At 32.5% G+C, this 14,685-nt stretch overlaps 2 protein-coding genes across 2 annotated transcripts; both read left to right on the plus strand.

The window, feature by feature from the left end:
• Positions 1–1,094: 1,094 nt before the first annotated feature.
• On the plus strand, positions 1,095–4,640 carry LOC144560306 (putative disease resistance protein RGA4). Its single transcript, XM_078309467.1, has one exon. It carries the CDS (start codon positions 1,095–1,097, stop codon positions 4,638–4,640), a length of 3,546 nt encoding a protein of 1,181 aa, XP_078165593.1.
• A 2-nt stretch (positions 4,641–4,642) lies between these two features.
• LOC144560307 (protein FAR1-RELATED SEQUENCE 6-like) lies at positions 4,643–10,263 on the plus strand. The gene is made up of 8 exons (XM_078309468.1): positions 4,643–4,654; positions 6,824–7,779; positions 7,921–8,946; positions 9,067–9,191; positions 9,306–9,446; positions 9,789–9,824; positions 9,921–9,992; positions 10,079–10,263. Exons 1-8 carry the CDS (start codon positions 4,643–4,645, stop codon positions 10,261–10,263), a joined length of 2,553 nt encoding a protein of 850 aa, XP_078165594.1.
• The last annotated feature ends 4,422 nt before the right edge of the window (positions 10,264–14,685 follow it).

Here is a 14,685-nt window from a genome sequence, read left to right on the forward strand (position 1 = left end):
TAAGTGGCTTTTATTTTAAAGTAATTTATGGCATATTATTTAGGAAGTGTTTATGACAAATCTTTTTATAAGTTTAGATTTTATTCATGGAAAAAAATAATAATCGATCATGTCCATGATTTAATAACCATTTGAATCATGGTCAATCATAGTCTTTTTATATCAAAGAGTTCGATTACAGATATACAAAAAAAAAAATGAAACAATTATTTTGTAGATCTAACTTTAAGAAAGTTTTGCATACAAAATTTTTATTTTGTTTTTTATTTTCAGAAACTAAAAATTATGTTTGTTAGAGACAACACACATTAAGACTATATAGTCAAAGGTTGTTAACATTTCTGTTAGAAGTTTGTTAGAGTATCTTGCAAGGCTATAAAGATCCTTCTATGTACATGCATGTAAATAATGAGGAAATTAATACAAATAATTCTTTCATATACTATTATCTTTATATTGAAGATGATATCAAATGCCTTATTGTTTGGCATACACCATAAATAAAAAAACTAAAACTCTATAAAATTACAGTTTTTCTTCCAATCTTTGATCTGATTCTTACCGGTACCTATTTTCTATGCTTTTGATCTTATTTCACATACAATCTTTTGACTAATATCATTTCTCATTTCTCTTACTAAAAATTACTTTAAAATAAAATCTCATTCTCATTTTTAGATGAAAATATTAAGATTTCTAAAAAAAACAATTAATGTAGCTGACCGCTCCGTCCCTAGACGGCTTGATCAAAAAAACAAAAAGAAGCTGACCGCTCCAACGCAGGGCGGTTTGGTAGAAAAAGCTCACTGTCCCACTTTTTAGCGGTCAGGTTAATTTTAAAAATAATTTTGAGGACTGATTTGATAATTTTTTTTTATTTTGTAGGGTATTAATAAAACTCTCGGCCAAGGGGTTGGTTGGGTATTTGCATTTTCGTGTACTTTTTGAGATCTGATTTTGGAAATTGATTGGCAAAAAAACTTCATCTCCCACCTCCCTTTCGTCTGTCTCAACTAAATATCTCCATTAAAGGAAAAAAAAAGGAGATCCTCCCTATTCCCTTTACATACCGATCAAATTAAACATACTCTCTGATGGAACATTCTTTGAATTTCGTTATCGATAAATTTGCAGAAAATTTCATCGGCGGACTGTATAATAGCGCTAATTCCTTGGTAGAGGATCACTTCTACTGCGGGAAGAAATTCAAGGAGCAGCTAAAATCACTGAATGTCCAACTTCCAAAGGTGAAAGCTGTCGTTAACGCAATCAATAACGGAGGTCTTGGATTGCGAGAAAGTGATAATGAACTTAGGGAATGGTTGTGGCAGTTCAAGGATGCTGTGGAGGCCGCAGAGGATGTGCTTGACGAGATGCAGTATAACAAGATCGGCGAGCAGTTGCATCCGAAAGATGTTTCGGTAAGTAATACTAGTGACAGCTGGCTTTCTAAAAAGGTTGGTGAGTATTGTTCTGGCACCAAAAGGAAGCTTGATGAATATTTGAGTAATTCTAGAATTTATCCTTGCATCAAAAGAAAGTTTGACGAATATAGATCTGCAAAGAATGAAACAGCTGAGAGGTTAAAGGAGGTTGTTGACCTGTTAGATAATGTTATTAGAGATATGCAGCCATTCCTTGAGATGGGATTACCAAGCAAAGATGCGAGGTGCCAAGAGCATGAGAATTTTTTGAATGCCCGTGAATCTACCGGATTAGAAACCGAGCGGGTGTTTGGGCGAGAGAAGGAGAAGGAACTGATAATTGATTGGGTTATGAAAAATGAAGATGAGAACCCTCAAATTAATGTGGCTAGAAGGATTCATGCATATACAATTGTTGGCATAGGTGGAATGGGAAAGTCCACCCTTGCTCAATTTGTGAAAAATGATTCAAGATTAAAAAGGCGATTCGATCTAATTTTGTGGGTTTGTGTTTCTACCAAATTCGATGTTTCAAGGATTACTAGGAATATCATACAAGATATTAATAAAGAACAAATTTTGCCTGAAAGTCTTAATGCACTTCAAGAAACTCTTAAAGGTCAGTTGTTGTTGAAAAGATTTTTTCTGGTACTAGATGATGTTTGGAATGTTGATAATAGGCTTCAATGGGACAAACTAATGGCCCCATTAAAATTTGCCAAAAAAGGAAGTAAAATTTTAGTCACCACCAGAATGAATTCAGTAGCAGAAACTATTGCTAATGTAATAGAAACGAAAAAGGAAGTTTTAATCTTAAATGGGTTAGAAGATGAGGATTATCTTCCGCTTTTTAATAGCTATGCTTTTGCTAGCTCTAATCCAGAATGCCATAATGATTTGAAGTTAATTGGAGAGGAAATAGCAAAGCAATTGGGAGGTTGTCCTTTAGCAGCAAAGATTTTGGGTGACCAACTAAACAGAAATAAATGTGAGGATTACTGGGATAGCATTCTAAATGAGCAGATAAAAATAAATGCCGATAAGAAAGAGGATAGGTACAAGGCAATTTTAAGATTAAGCTATCAAAAGCTGGACACTAGCTTGCAAAGATGCTTCAGATTTTGCAGCATCTTTCCAAAAGATTTTATATTTGAAAAAGATGAATTGATCTATATGTGGATTGGATCTGGCTTAATTCCGGAGAGTCGAAGTTCAGAAGACAATGGTCGGGAGTACATTGATTATTTTGCAAAACAATCATTTTTTAGAAAATTAAATGGATCCAATTCATGCTACGTCATGCATGACCTTTTGCATGATGTGGCACGATCAGTGTCAGTCGAAGAATGCTCGAGCATTGAAGATGACCCAGCCAATACAACCTTTACTAAAACAATTCGCCACTTGTACATATCTGCTGATGCAAAAGATAACAATTTGTTCCATGGAAGAATTAAGCAATTAAAGAAATTGCGCACCCTTATTATAGCTTTCAAGGGCGATGATCCTCAGGAAAGTCATGTGGCTTTGCTCAGTACTATTCTGGCCGAGTTAAACAGTTTACGGGTGCTAGGTATAACATCATCTTTCTCTTGTAAATTGCCAGATGAAATTGGTAGCTTGATACACCTTCGCCATTTATCTATTCATCAAACTACAAATGGTTCAAAACTAGATTGGTTTCCTGAAGCAGTGTATAAGCTCTATAACCTGCGAGTATTGAGATTTTCAGGCGGGTCGGGTGGAGACTATGCAGGGGTAAATGTTAAGGGCCTGACCAACTTGATTAATTTGCGACACCTGGAAATTCCTAGAACAATAAAAGACAGGATTCCTTATATTGGTAAACTAGCACAGCTCCAGGGTTCAGTAAATTTTCATGTTAGAAAGGATGATGGTTACAAGATAACCGAACTGAAGAATTTAACAGGTATCCGTGAACTTTGCATATTCAGCCTTGAGGAAATAGGGAGCTTTGGAGAAGCTAAAGAAGTGAATTTATTCAAGAAAGAAAGACTTAGGTCTTTGAAATTAATTTGGTCAAATGATTCTAATAGAGACGCAGAAGATGATAAGCGTGTAGCTGATGTGCTATGTTCCCCTGTAAGACTTAGGGAGCTAACCATTAAAGGATACAATGGTAAGATGTCACCGAGTTGGGTGACAATGTTTTCTGAGAAAACGTTTTTTCTGACATCCATTTCTTTAATTAAATGTTGCAATTGGAGTGAGTTACCAGATCTCACACAACTACCATTACTCAAATTTCTTCAAATCAAAGATGTTGGTTTAATTTCTGTTCCCAAGATATCTGGGGCCACTAGTTCAAACCAGGAAGCCTCACCATCTCTTGAAAAATTAGAGATAAAATATTGTCAGAAACTCAAGAATTTACGCCGAAATGGGTTTAAGAATGTAAACTCCCTCAGGTCACTGTGTATTGGTGAGTGCCCCAATCTGACTATACCGGAAGCTAATGCTGAATTGTTGTTTCCCACGATATTGGAACACCTCTCAATTGGATCCGGTAGAACTGTTGAACTTCCACTACTCAACTCATTGGTACACCTAACCTCCCTCAAAAGCTTGAGTTTGGAAAATTGTGCAACTATAACTACCCTTCCGAATGTAGATGTTTTTGCAAAACTCACAGCATTGATGACCTTAAAGATCAAGAAGTGCATAGCGCTGGAATCATTGGGAGGAATAGAAGCACTTCCCTCCTTACATTTCTTGACAATTTTCGGGTGTGATAAACTGAACGATGTTTCTGCACAGCTCCATTCATATATTGGTACCAACCTCATAGATGAAAGGAATATGAACTCGAATTTGACCCTCAAAATTTTGAATATTGACAAAGAATCTCTCCTGTCCATGGAGCCTCTAAGGAATCTAATTGCAGTTGAAGAGATTAAAGTCGGAAAAGCTTCAGATGCAAGCACCTTACTGGCTCTTGAAGTGAGCATGAGAAACCTTCCTTCTCTGAGGAGATTGTACATATGCAATGCAACTCAGGTTAATTCCCTTCCAAATTTTCCCACTTCACTGCAGAGTCTACATATATGTGGTACTGGTGCTGGGAATCAATCACTGCACCAGTACCAAAATGGTGCGGTGTCTAACATAAGTTCTGTTGAGTTCCGGCAAGACCAATGTATCAATCACCAATCATTCATGAGTGACCTCGAGTTCGATCGGAGTGACTTGACCTAGCAATGACGAGCAAGGTACAGTGATATGAGAAAAAGAAAGATTGGAGATGGCAAATGCTAGAATTTTGGAGACCTCTTGTTGAAGTACTGTAAATGAGATTGTAAGTTTTGCTGAGACTTCTTTTTTAGGGGTATTACAGGAACTGCAATGTTTTAATATTGTTGGACTAAAGTGTAAATTTCCATTTTACTGTAATTGGGTTTTGGGTTTGCTGTAATGGGGTTTTGGGTTTATAGTACCGGTGGTAATTGGACATGTGGTACTGGTTTGTAGTTGAGCATGTTGTACGTGCTGTAGCCTTTACATTTCAATGCAGTTAAACGGCAGCCTCTTCCAACATTTAAAAAAAAATGTGCTGGAATTTTGCTTTTTCACTAATGCTTTTGGTTTTGTAATTTCAACTTGTTCTGTTGTTTACCTTTTGTTTTTACAAAATTGTTATTTTTTGTATGCTGTCGCATAACATTGCCAATTCTTTGTTATTTTTTTTGGTAGGAGGATTTCATAAGACTTGTGATCTACTAGCATATACAAATTTATTGTCTTGATCAGATTCTATAATTAAAATTTCGTACAAAACTTTTATTGTGAGTTTGAACTATTAGAGAAATAATTTTCACCAGGTGTTTGTATATCTATAGGTTACACTCAAATATATATATAATATAGATTTGTATTACTAGAAAGTTTAAATGAAAAAAAATGTCTTTGTAGCAATACGTTGTAAACTTCATGGGCGAATGGCGATCTAACAATTGTTTTATGGAACAGCTTGGATGCATCCAACAAACATTTCCTTTGTGTTACAACAATGATCGATAATTATTTTTGGGTTAGATTAAAAAGAAAAAAAAAATATAGATTGACAACAGGTACCGAAGTTCTATTGTCATTTTGTTGCGAGAACTGCCAGGATTGCCAAACAAATTAAGCAAGCAGATATTCAAACAAAAAATAAATACGATATTATTAATACCCATAGCACCTTCTACAATAGGGAGAGAATTAATTATGTTTGTCTCGGCATCACCGTAAAGTCGTAAACATTTAGTATTAACCCATTCCTCCCCTTCGTCTCTCTTAGGAACTAAATGTAACATTTGTATCTGTTGCTTTTATTTGCAAAAGGCAGATGTTGCTGGGCCATATAAGCCCAATTGAACCCATTGTTCAAAACCTATAGAAGTGCAGGAATCTCACTTTTTTTTTTTTTTTGCTTTTTTTTTTGAGAAAAGGTAACGTCCCCCGACGTTCAGTCCCCGGATAATCCCCGCTTAATAAATCCTTCCCGTTTTAGCGTCGTTCGGACGCGCTTTCAACCTCCAATAACGGAAGAAGTACAATTTGCGCACGCGTTTTCAACTTCCATAACCGGCAGCGACGCGGTCCCCACTAATTCCGCCGACATTTTCCCTATTTAAGGCATTCCTCTTGTATCGCTTTCCTTTTTTTTGAAAATTGAATTGTTTTTTTGAACCTTCCTTATCTGATTTTGAACCTTCCTGATCTGATTTTTCCTTTCCTTTCTTTGTTTCAATCGATTATTTAGTGCCAGAATCGAGGAGCATCAGCATTGACGAACAGCATCGATTTTTTGAGAGCTACATTTTCTTCGTTATATTCTGGTATTGATGTAATTTTTCAATTTCGTATAATTTTGAAACTTCATTCCTTTTCTGATATGATTTTTTTCCTTTTCTTCTTTGTTTCAATCAAGTATTGAATCTCAGAAATCGAAGAGTAGCGATTTCTATAGTTGTTTGAATTAAGCATTGACGAACAGCATTGAAGTTTTGAAAATTACAGGTCATTTTTCTCATTTAATATTCCTTTGTAGATCATTGTTGTTTGCAGGATTCAATTTTTGTGTTAATAGGATTGATTACATTAGATTGTCATTTTTATGTTTCAATTACATATTCAGTCTGGTAGTTTTCTAGTAGAACGGAATTAATACATTAGCTTACATTGTGATTTGAATGTGTTATGTATACATAAACTGAAGTTTGAAACTTTATTATGCATTGGTTGATGAAGTATAAATTGATAAATTGTGATTATTTGGTAATAGGACTGATTGTTTCCATATGATATCTATTATGTTATGTTTATAGAATTATATGTTGTATTTATAGAATTTAACATATGTCCTTATAGGTTTGTTTGGGTTTGTGTAAAGGCAGGTTGATATAATGGATGTTGACCCGAATGAAGAATGTGTGGATGATACAGTTTCCCGATCATCTATTCATGAATGGGATCTGAACAAGGATCCTTCTGAATTTTCTCATGAGAAGCCTACTGAGAATGTGAATCTTGGTGAAAATCAGAATAGGGCTGAGAATGAGGGGGAAGAAGTTGTTAATGTTGGCCATCAGATAGAAAGCGAAGCTGATCCTGATGAGATCCGATTCATCGCTCCACCTGCAATAGGTGATAAGTTGGACTCTATTGCAGAAGCTTACTTATACTGGCAAATGTATGGGTACCAAACTGGTTTTGGAGTAAACAAGAGAACATTTCACAAGAATGGTGATATTTTTGTGGATTATAAATTTGCATGCAATAAATTCAAGGATGTAAAGGAATGTATTCCTGATATTGCACCTTTTCCTAAGAGACGGAGACCTTTAGTACATACAAAATGCCCGGTGCATATGAGGATTATGTATTCCACTATTACTGATAGATGGGAAGTGAGTGACATGGAGCTAACTCATAACCATGATCTCAATCCGGAGTCATCTTTCCTTATCCCTTGTTATCGGTTTATTCCACTGAGATATAAGGCAATGATGGAATATAATGCAGACCAAGGAATGAAAGCAGCTGATAATATAGATATTGTAACACAGATAGCTGGTGGTTATTTGAAGTGTACTTTTACACGAAAAGATGCTAAAAACCATTTAGATCAGTACAAGAGAAGTAAATTGAGGTCATTAGGTGGACATGATGCTGAGTTACTCTCTGACTATTTTGATGAAAGGAAGAAGTATGATTTGGATTTCTGGTACACATACAAGCATAGCAAGGAAGGGCATTTGTGTAATATTTTCTGGGCTGATGGTCGTGGCCGTGCTGCCTACAGATATTTTCATGATGTTGTTGTCATGGATGCGACGTACCTTACAAATAGGTAATATTTTTGTGTTACTTTACAAATTATATTTATGTAACATGGTTCATATTCTTAATTCAGGTTATTTTTTTTTGCAGAATTAGGAAGTTGAACTTACAGATTAATTTTACTGATTTATCTTACTGTTATAACTTATAGGTATCATATGCCACTTGTACTTTTTGTTGGTGTGAACCATCATTGGCAATCAGTGATTTTTGCTTGTGCTCTTCTCTCAAGAGAAACTGAGGCCGACTATAAATGGTGTATGAAGAAGTTTCTAGCTTATATGAAAGGTGTTAAGCCAGGTGGCATTTTGACAGATCAGTGCCCGAGTATTGCATCAGGGATTAGTCATGTTTTTGGTGATGAGACAGTGCATAGGTATTGTGCATGGCACATTTTACGCAAATTGCCTGAAAAATTGGGTGGTGCTGATAACAAGGATGGTATAATTCTGCTTGTTAAAGATGTTGTATACAATGCGAAAACACCTATACAATTTGAAGAATCTTGGTTAACATTAATGTCAGAAATTGGTTACGAAAATGCACCGTGGTTTATAAGTATGTTTGCACAGAGGCATAAATGGGTTCCAATTTATTTAAATGACCGATTCTGGGCTGGAATGAATACTACCCAACGTGTGGAGGGTATGAATCATTTTCTTGACAAATATCTCAGAGCTAAGGCTACTCTAGCTGAATTTGTTGGTAGTTTTGATAGTGCTTTGAACAGAATATGGCAGAAAGAAAATGACAAGGATTTCGAATCAAAGACAAAAACAACTGCCATGTACTCAGAGTTACTTTTCGAGAAGCAGTTTGCCAAGGTTTATACTCTTACCATATTCTACAGGTTTCAACATGAGTTGAGAAACTCTGTTAATATGACTTGTGTATTTAAATTGGAACTACCTGACTCTACGAACATTTATGAAGTTGAAGATATTAGGGGTCATATTTTTGAGGTGCGTTACAACAAGGAGTATAAAGAATTTTCTTGCATTTGCAAATTGTTTGAGGCTTCTGGTATAGTTTGTTCACATGCTTTGATGGTTTTAAAGCATGAAAAGCAAAATTGTATTAATGATAAGTACATACTTGATCGTTGGAGGAAAGACAAGAATCGATTAGGTTTGATTTTGGCTGGATGTGACACTACTAACAGTGTTGAGAATAACAGGTATTTTTCCCTTATTTTTTACTAATTTTGTATGTTATTTTTTATATGGAATTAATATATTGTGGTTACCAGTTATTATGAGACATTTATTTTCATTTGTTTACTTTATATTGTTTGTAGGAGGTATGATTTGACAAGGTCAATTAATCCAATAATTGATGACCTGATAAGCTTTGGGTGTGCCAGTGATGAGCAGCAGAATATTGTTTTCAATGGGTTGGAAGCTTTTAGAAACCTATTAAGAGGTTTTTCTTTTTGTTTTTAATTAATACTATTTTATTTTAGTAATGTGAAGATTTGGTAAAGTTGTTTCTGTGTATTAGTGTATTTTTTTTATAATTTTTTACAATTAATATCAGGAAATATTGTTTCTGGGTCTGGAGATGAAGAGGTTGTGAATGCAACTAACAGGAATAATAATGTTGGCTCTCAAAGAAGTGTTTGTAGATTGAAGGGTAGTTCCACTAATCCAAAGAAAATGTCCGGACGTAAAGTAAAAGGTAATATATTACTTAATTTGCACAACTAATATCAAGCAATTTTCATATTTTTGTGAAATAGTTTGTAGTTTCAACTAATATAAATTACAGAATCACTTGGGTATGTATGCTTAATTAGCACTGGTGTTTTTTCTTATATTAGTTGAGCAATTGATTGATGAAAAAAATACGGAAGCTATGGTTACTACAACAGGTAGTGCTAGTGGCATTATAGAAGAACATTGTTCAACAATTCAAAGGAAAAAACCTACAGGAAGAGGAAAGGGTAATACAGTAATAACTTTCTTCTATTTAGTTCATTTGTTTATATTCTTTACCTAACTTGTGCCAAAATTTTTGTAGGTAAGGCTGTTAATAATTCTACAGGCAAAATATCAAGTATGTATAACAGTCACTTGTAATATATTTGTACCCTTAGATAATTTTTTCTTAAAGAATGATATTTATGATGCTATTTTCCATATGATATAATAGGTGACACATTAAATTGTGATTGGGATGCCATTTTTCGAACAGTAGCCATGTTGACTACACGTACAGCAGGAGGTAACTCCTCCATGTTATTTGCATTTTTTTGTAAAGTTGTTTTTGTTTATTTTTTTAAAATTATTTTGTTTTGCTGATCTTCACAGTCGATGAAGCTGTTAAAAAACGGAAGTCCAAAGCAACGCAGAATGAGAACCAATATTCCTCAAGTAGTGAGAATGAAGTTTTGAATTCTGCACCAAACAAAAAAATTCTTCCTCCACTTGCATCCATTTCGAAGGGTCGGCCACGGCAATCAGCTTATAAGAATCCCATGGACAAGAAGAAGTAAAGCCATTATTTGTTTGGTTAAAATAACATCAATTCTTTAAAACATGTTGTTGTATTTGGAGTTTATCTTAGCAAATAAGATATGTACTATTGCAGAATTTATATCTTATGTTTATAGAATTTAATAAATGTTCTCATAGATTTTTATATGTTTATTTGTTTTTTTTATTTATTTACCACGTTACATATATATAATTCTAGGAATTTTTTTTTTTGTTAATGAATTTTATAAAATCACTACATTTGGAAAGTAATGACCAAATAAAAAAATAATGACCAAATAGAAATATATATTTGTAGGAATTATATTTTATTGTAATAAAAAGATGTAAAAAAATAATGACCAAATAAGGACGAAGTAAAAAAATATAATTTCAAATATAATATGTATGCTCAACGGATAATTTTTGTATTTTAACAGGATTCAACATATTAACTTACATTTTTTTAATATAATAAATATTTAAATTAATATTTCAAGTATAATAAGTAAGTTCAACGAATAATTGTAGGATTATATGTAAGTGTTCACAGGATTAGGATAATATGTTTATAGAATTTAACACATGTTATTTGTGTTTTTTATATGTGCATCACAACTATTCAAAATCAATGATATATACTAATTAACTTACAGTTTTTTAACATATTAAATATTAAAAATAAAATTTCAAGTATAATATCTAAGTTCAACGGATAATTGTAGGATTTTGTGTGAATGTTCACAGGATTATATCTAAATGTTTACAGGATTAAGACAATTTGTTTATATAATATCTAATTTCAATTACAATATGTTTGTTCACAGGATTGAATGTGAATGTTCACAGGATTATAAGTGAATGTTCACAGGACAATATGTGAATGTTCATAGAATTATATGTGAATTACATTGCAAAAAGAATGAACTAAATAAAAAAAATATAATCTGAATTACTGAATGTATGTTGACAGGATAATATGTGAATGTTTATAGGATTATAAGTGAATGTTCACAGGTCAATTTATGAATTTTCATAGAATTATATGTGTATGTTCATATTATCGCTCCTGTATTTATGTATTTATTTATTTTATTGTTTTATTGGTGCGCAACTCCACATCAGTCTTTTCGTTTAAAATAAAAATAAAAATAAAAGAATAATAATATTTTAATATTTTCTAAAAGTGTCGACCTTTCGACTTAGGTTTTATTCCGCCGTTCTTCTATAAACTCGCGACCTTTTCGAAGTTTAGGTTTTTCTCCGCTATTGTTCTATAAACAGATATCATTTGTCCGATATATTCGAGTGATATATTTTTGTATTAGGAATTATAATAGAATGAAGAAAACAGATGATCCTCCTTATGACCCTTCTGGCGATAGTGAATCTGTCCAGAAATTGGCGACTGTTTCTAAGGGTAATTTACTGATTCTATATAATATGTAAATTATGCGCGTTCGATTTTGAATGGACATTGTTAGTTTGTTTTGTTTTCACTTAGATTTCAGTTTGCATTTTTCATTTCCTTCAATTTATATTTATTTAATTTTTTTTTTTTTCAGAAACTTTTCTAATTAGGATTATTCATTTTTTTTTCAGATAAAAAACAGCCAAAATATGGACCTTTAAAGTACACTGCTCTTTCTCACAGATGTTTTGTGGATATTGCGATGAATTTCATTAATTTGAAAGTTTTAAATCGCCTATCTGTTGACCATATCAAACTCTTACTAAGGACTCCTTTTATCCACCTTCTAGTTATTCCAAAGAGAGTTGTTGCCAGCATTGGTATACTACAGGAAATTCCAAAGAGAGTTTTTTTTTTTTTTTGCTTTTTTTTTTAGGGAAAGCCCGTGGGCGTGCAAGAATTTCACTTGTTGCAGAGCTGCATGCATAACCACAAGTAATGCCAAGACTTCATGTGAAATGCCGACAACCGAGAGTGCGTGAGATGTTAGGTACTATATTGTCAAAAAAAACTATTTCAGTACAATGAAAACATATTCTTTATAGAAAATTAGACTAGTTTTCTATCTAACTTATTGTATAATTTCTAGAATTTCTAATTAGACATGCAAAATAGAAATCATTTTTATTGGATAAAAAAACATATGACTCGATCTATATATGTTTATGTATCAATTATGATATATGTACTAAATAACTGTTAACTAATTTTTAGAAATTTTGTCTCTGAAAGTTTCTAAACCCTCACATCTCTGAAACTAAAATTAGAGTTTCTTAATTGCCACATCAGCAAATAAATTACAGGAGAAAAAAATTTCAGCGAATTATTTGGCCATGTCAGAATTTATAAACGATTTCTTATTAAAAAATATTGGAGCAAAATTGCTAAATAAGAAATTCATCTGCATCTCTGAAACTGGTTTAGAAACTACCACATCAGATTAGAAACTCTAAGAGTTTCAGGGATGTAGATGCTCTAAGTCGGGTATCTTTTTGTGAGAATTAAACAGGCATTTCGTAATTAATAAAAGGAAAATAAAAGGACATATCCACAGGATTTGTGTACTCAAACAAATTAATTGGACCGCAATTAATTAATCTAAATTAGCTTTCCCACCAGAGAGCGACTTGCTATCCTGATCAGGTTCGTATGACTGAAAAGAGGCAGATAGGGTCCGCACAATTATTGTTTCTTAAGTAGGCTTTTAATCAGGTATACCCAGACCCAATTCCAAATCTTTCAGTTCAAAACATCGATCCTCCTATTTATGCTATCCATGTCGAGAGAAATAGTGGAAATCAACCACTACATGTAAAACAACCCAAATGGAGTCATAAATCTTGTAATGTCTTATATAAGAGTATCTACATCCCTAAAACTCAAAATAATTTTTAAATAACTATTAACTACTTTTTAAAAATTATGGTTTTTAAAGTTTCTAACTCTCACATCTCTGAAACTCATTTTAGAGTTTCTATTAAGCCACGTTAGCAACAAATTAAAAAGGAGAAACAATTTGAGCCAATCATTTGACCAACATAGAGTTTATAAACAGTTTCTTAATAAGAAACTTTCCTGCATAGTTTCTAAATAAGAAACTCTCACACATCCCTGAAACTGGATTAGAAACTGTCACGTCAGATTAGAAACTCTAATAGTTTCAGGGATGTAGATGCTCTAAGCCTCTGTAAGCGTGCGAGAAAGCGATCATTAATAACATGTCAATAATTTTAGGTCCACAATATTATGTTCTTAAAATTGAAAAAAAAAAGTGTACTCCAGCTTGAATGAGATAAATTTGTGAGTGTCCACAATATGTCATTAATTTTCAAAAACTTGCAAATTTATCTAATTTAGTAATAATAATAAATTAGATAAATTTGTGAGTTTTTAAAAATTAGAAGGGTAAATAAGATATTATGAATTTAAGAAGGAAAAATATATAATTTCTAGGTTTTTTAAGGATATATATGGAATATCTCTTTTTAAAAAAAAATAAAAATAAAATAAAATAACACTACTTGTTTCGTTAAACATGAAACAAAGTTTCCTTCGTTTTTTTAGTTACCACCCCAATAAATTAGAATTAAATGAATACCACCCGAATTACTAAATTTAAAATTCCGCCACGTTCGCACCATAAATCTGCGGACGGATCGCCACCCGTTCGCATAATGGATTTGCGGACTGACCCGCTCGACTGACCTGCTCCCGATGACCCGTTCGCACCATGAATCTGCGCACGTGGTAGATACGGATAAAAGGCGCTCCGCACTCATTTTTACCACCTTGAGCCGAGCCGTCCCTGTCTGCGCACCAGAGCACAGTAAAAGGTAAATTTATCTTCTTCTTTTTTAAGTAGTTTAGTTTTATTAAGTAGTTTAATTTAGTTAGGTACCAAAATAGTAGTATATTATAAATTAGACCAATTTTTTTTTTTAGTTTTGTAAATATTTGTGTAAATTAGACCAAAATAGTATATTGTAGTATATTTGTAAATATTTGTGTAATTTACAATATACTATTATTTGTGTATATTTTTTATTAAATAGTAGTATATTGTAAATTAAACCAAAATAGTAGTTTAGTTTAGTTTAGCTGGGTACCAAAATATTTGTGTATTTAGACCAATTTAGAATTGTGAATTGTATTTAGAATTTAGAAATTATATTTAGAATTCAGAATTTAGAAATGTACCAATTTAGAAATCGACAAATTTAGAAATGTCCAAAAATTGTAATATATTATTATTATTATTATTATTATTATTATTATTATTATTATTATTATTATTATTATTATTATTATTATTATTATTATTATTATTATTACATTGTTGTATTTAGACCAAAATAGAGTAGAAATGCACCAATTCAGAATTTTTTTTTCTAAATTAGCGTAGATTGTATGATTTTTTACCGATTCATCCAAAAATGGTGATATATTATTGAATTACCATATATATTTGTAT

Source organism: Carex rostrata, chromosome 10 (assembly GCF_964058835.1).
Source record: "Carex rostrata chromosome 10, lpCarRost1.2, whole genome shotgun sequence".
Taxonomy (NCBI): domain Eukaryota; kingdom Viridiplantae; phylum Streptophyta; class Magnoliopsida; order Poales; family Cyperaceae; genus Carex; species Carex rostrata.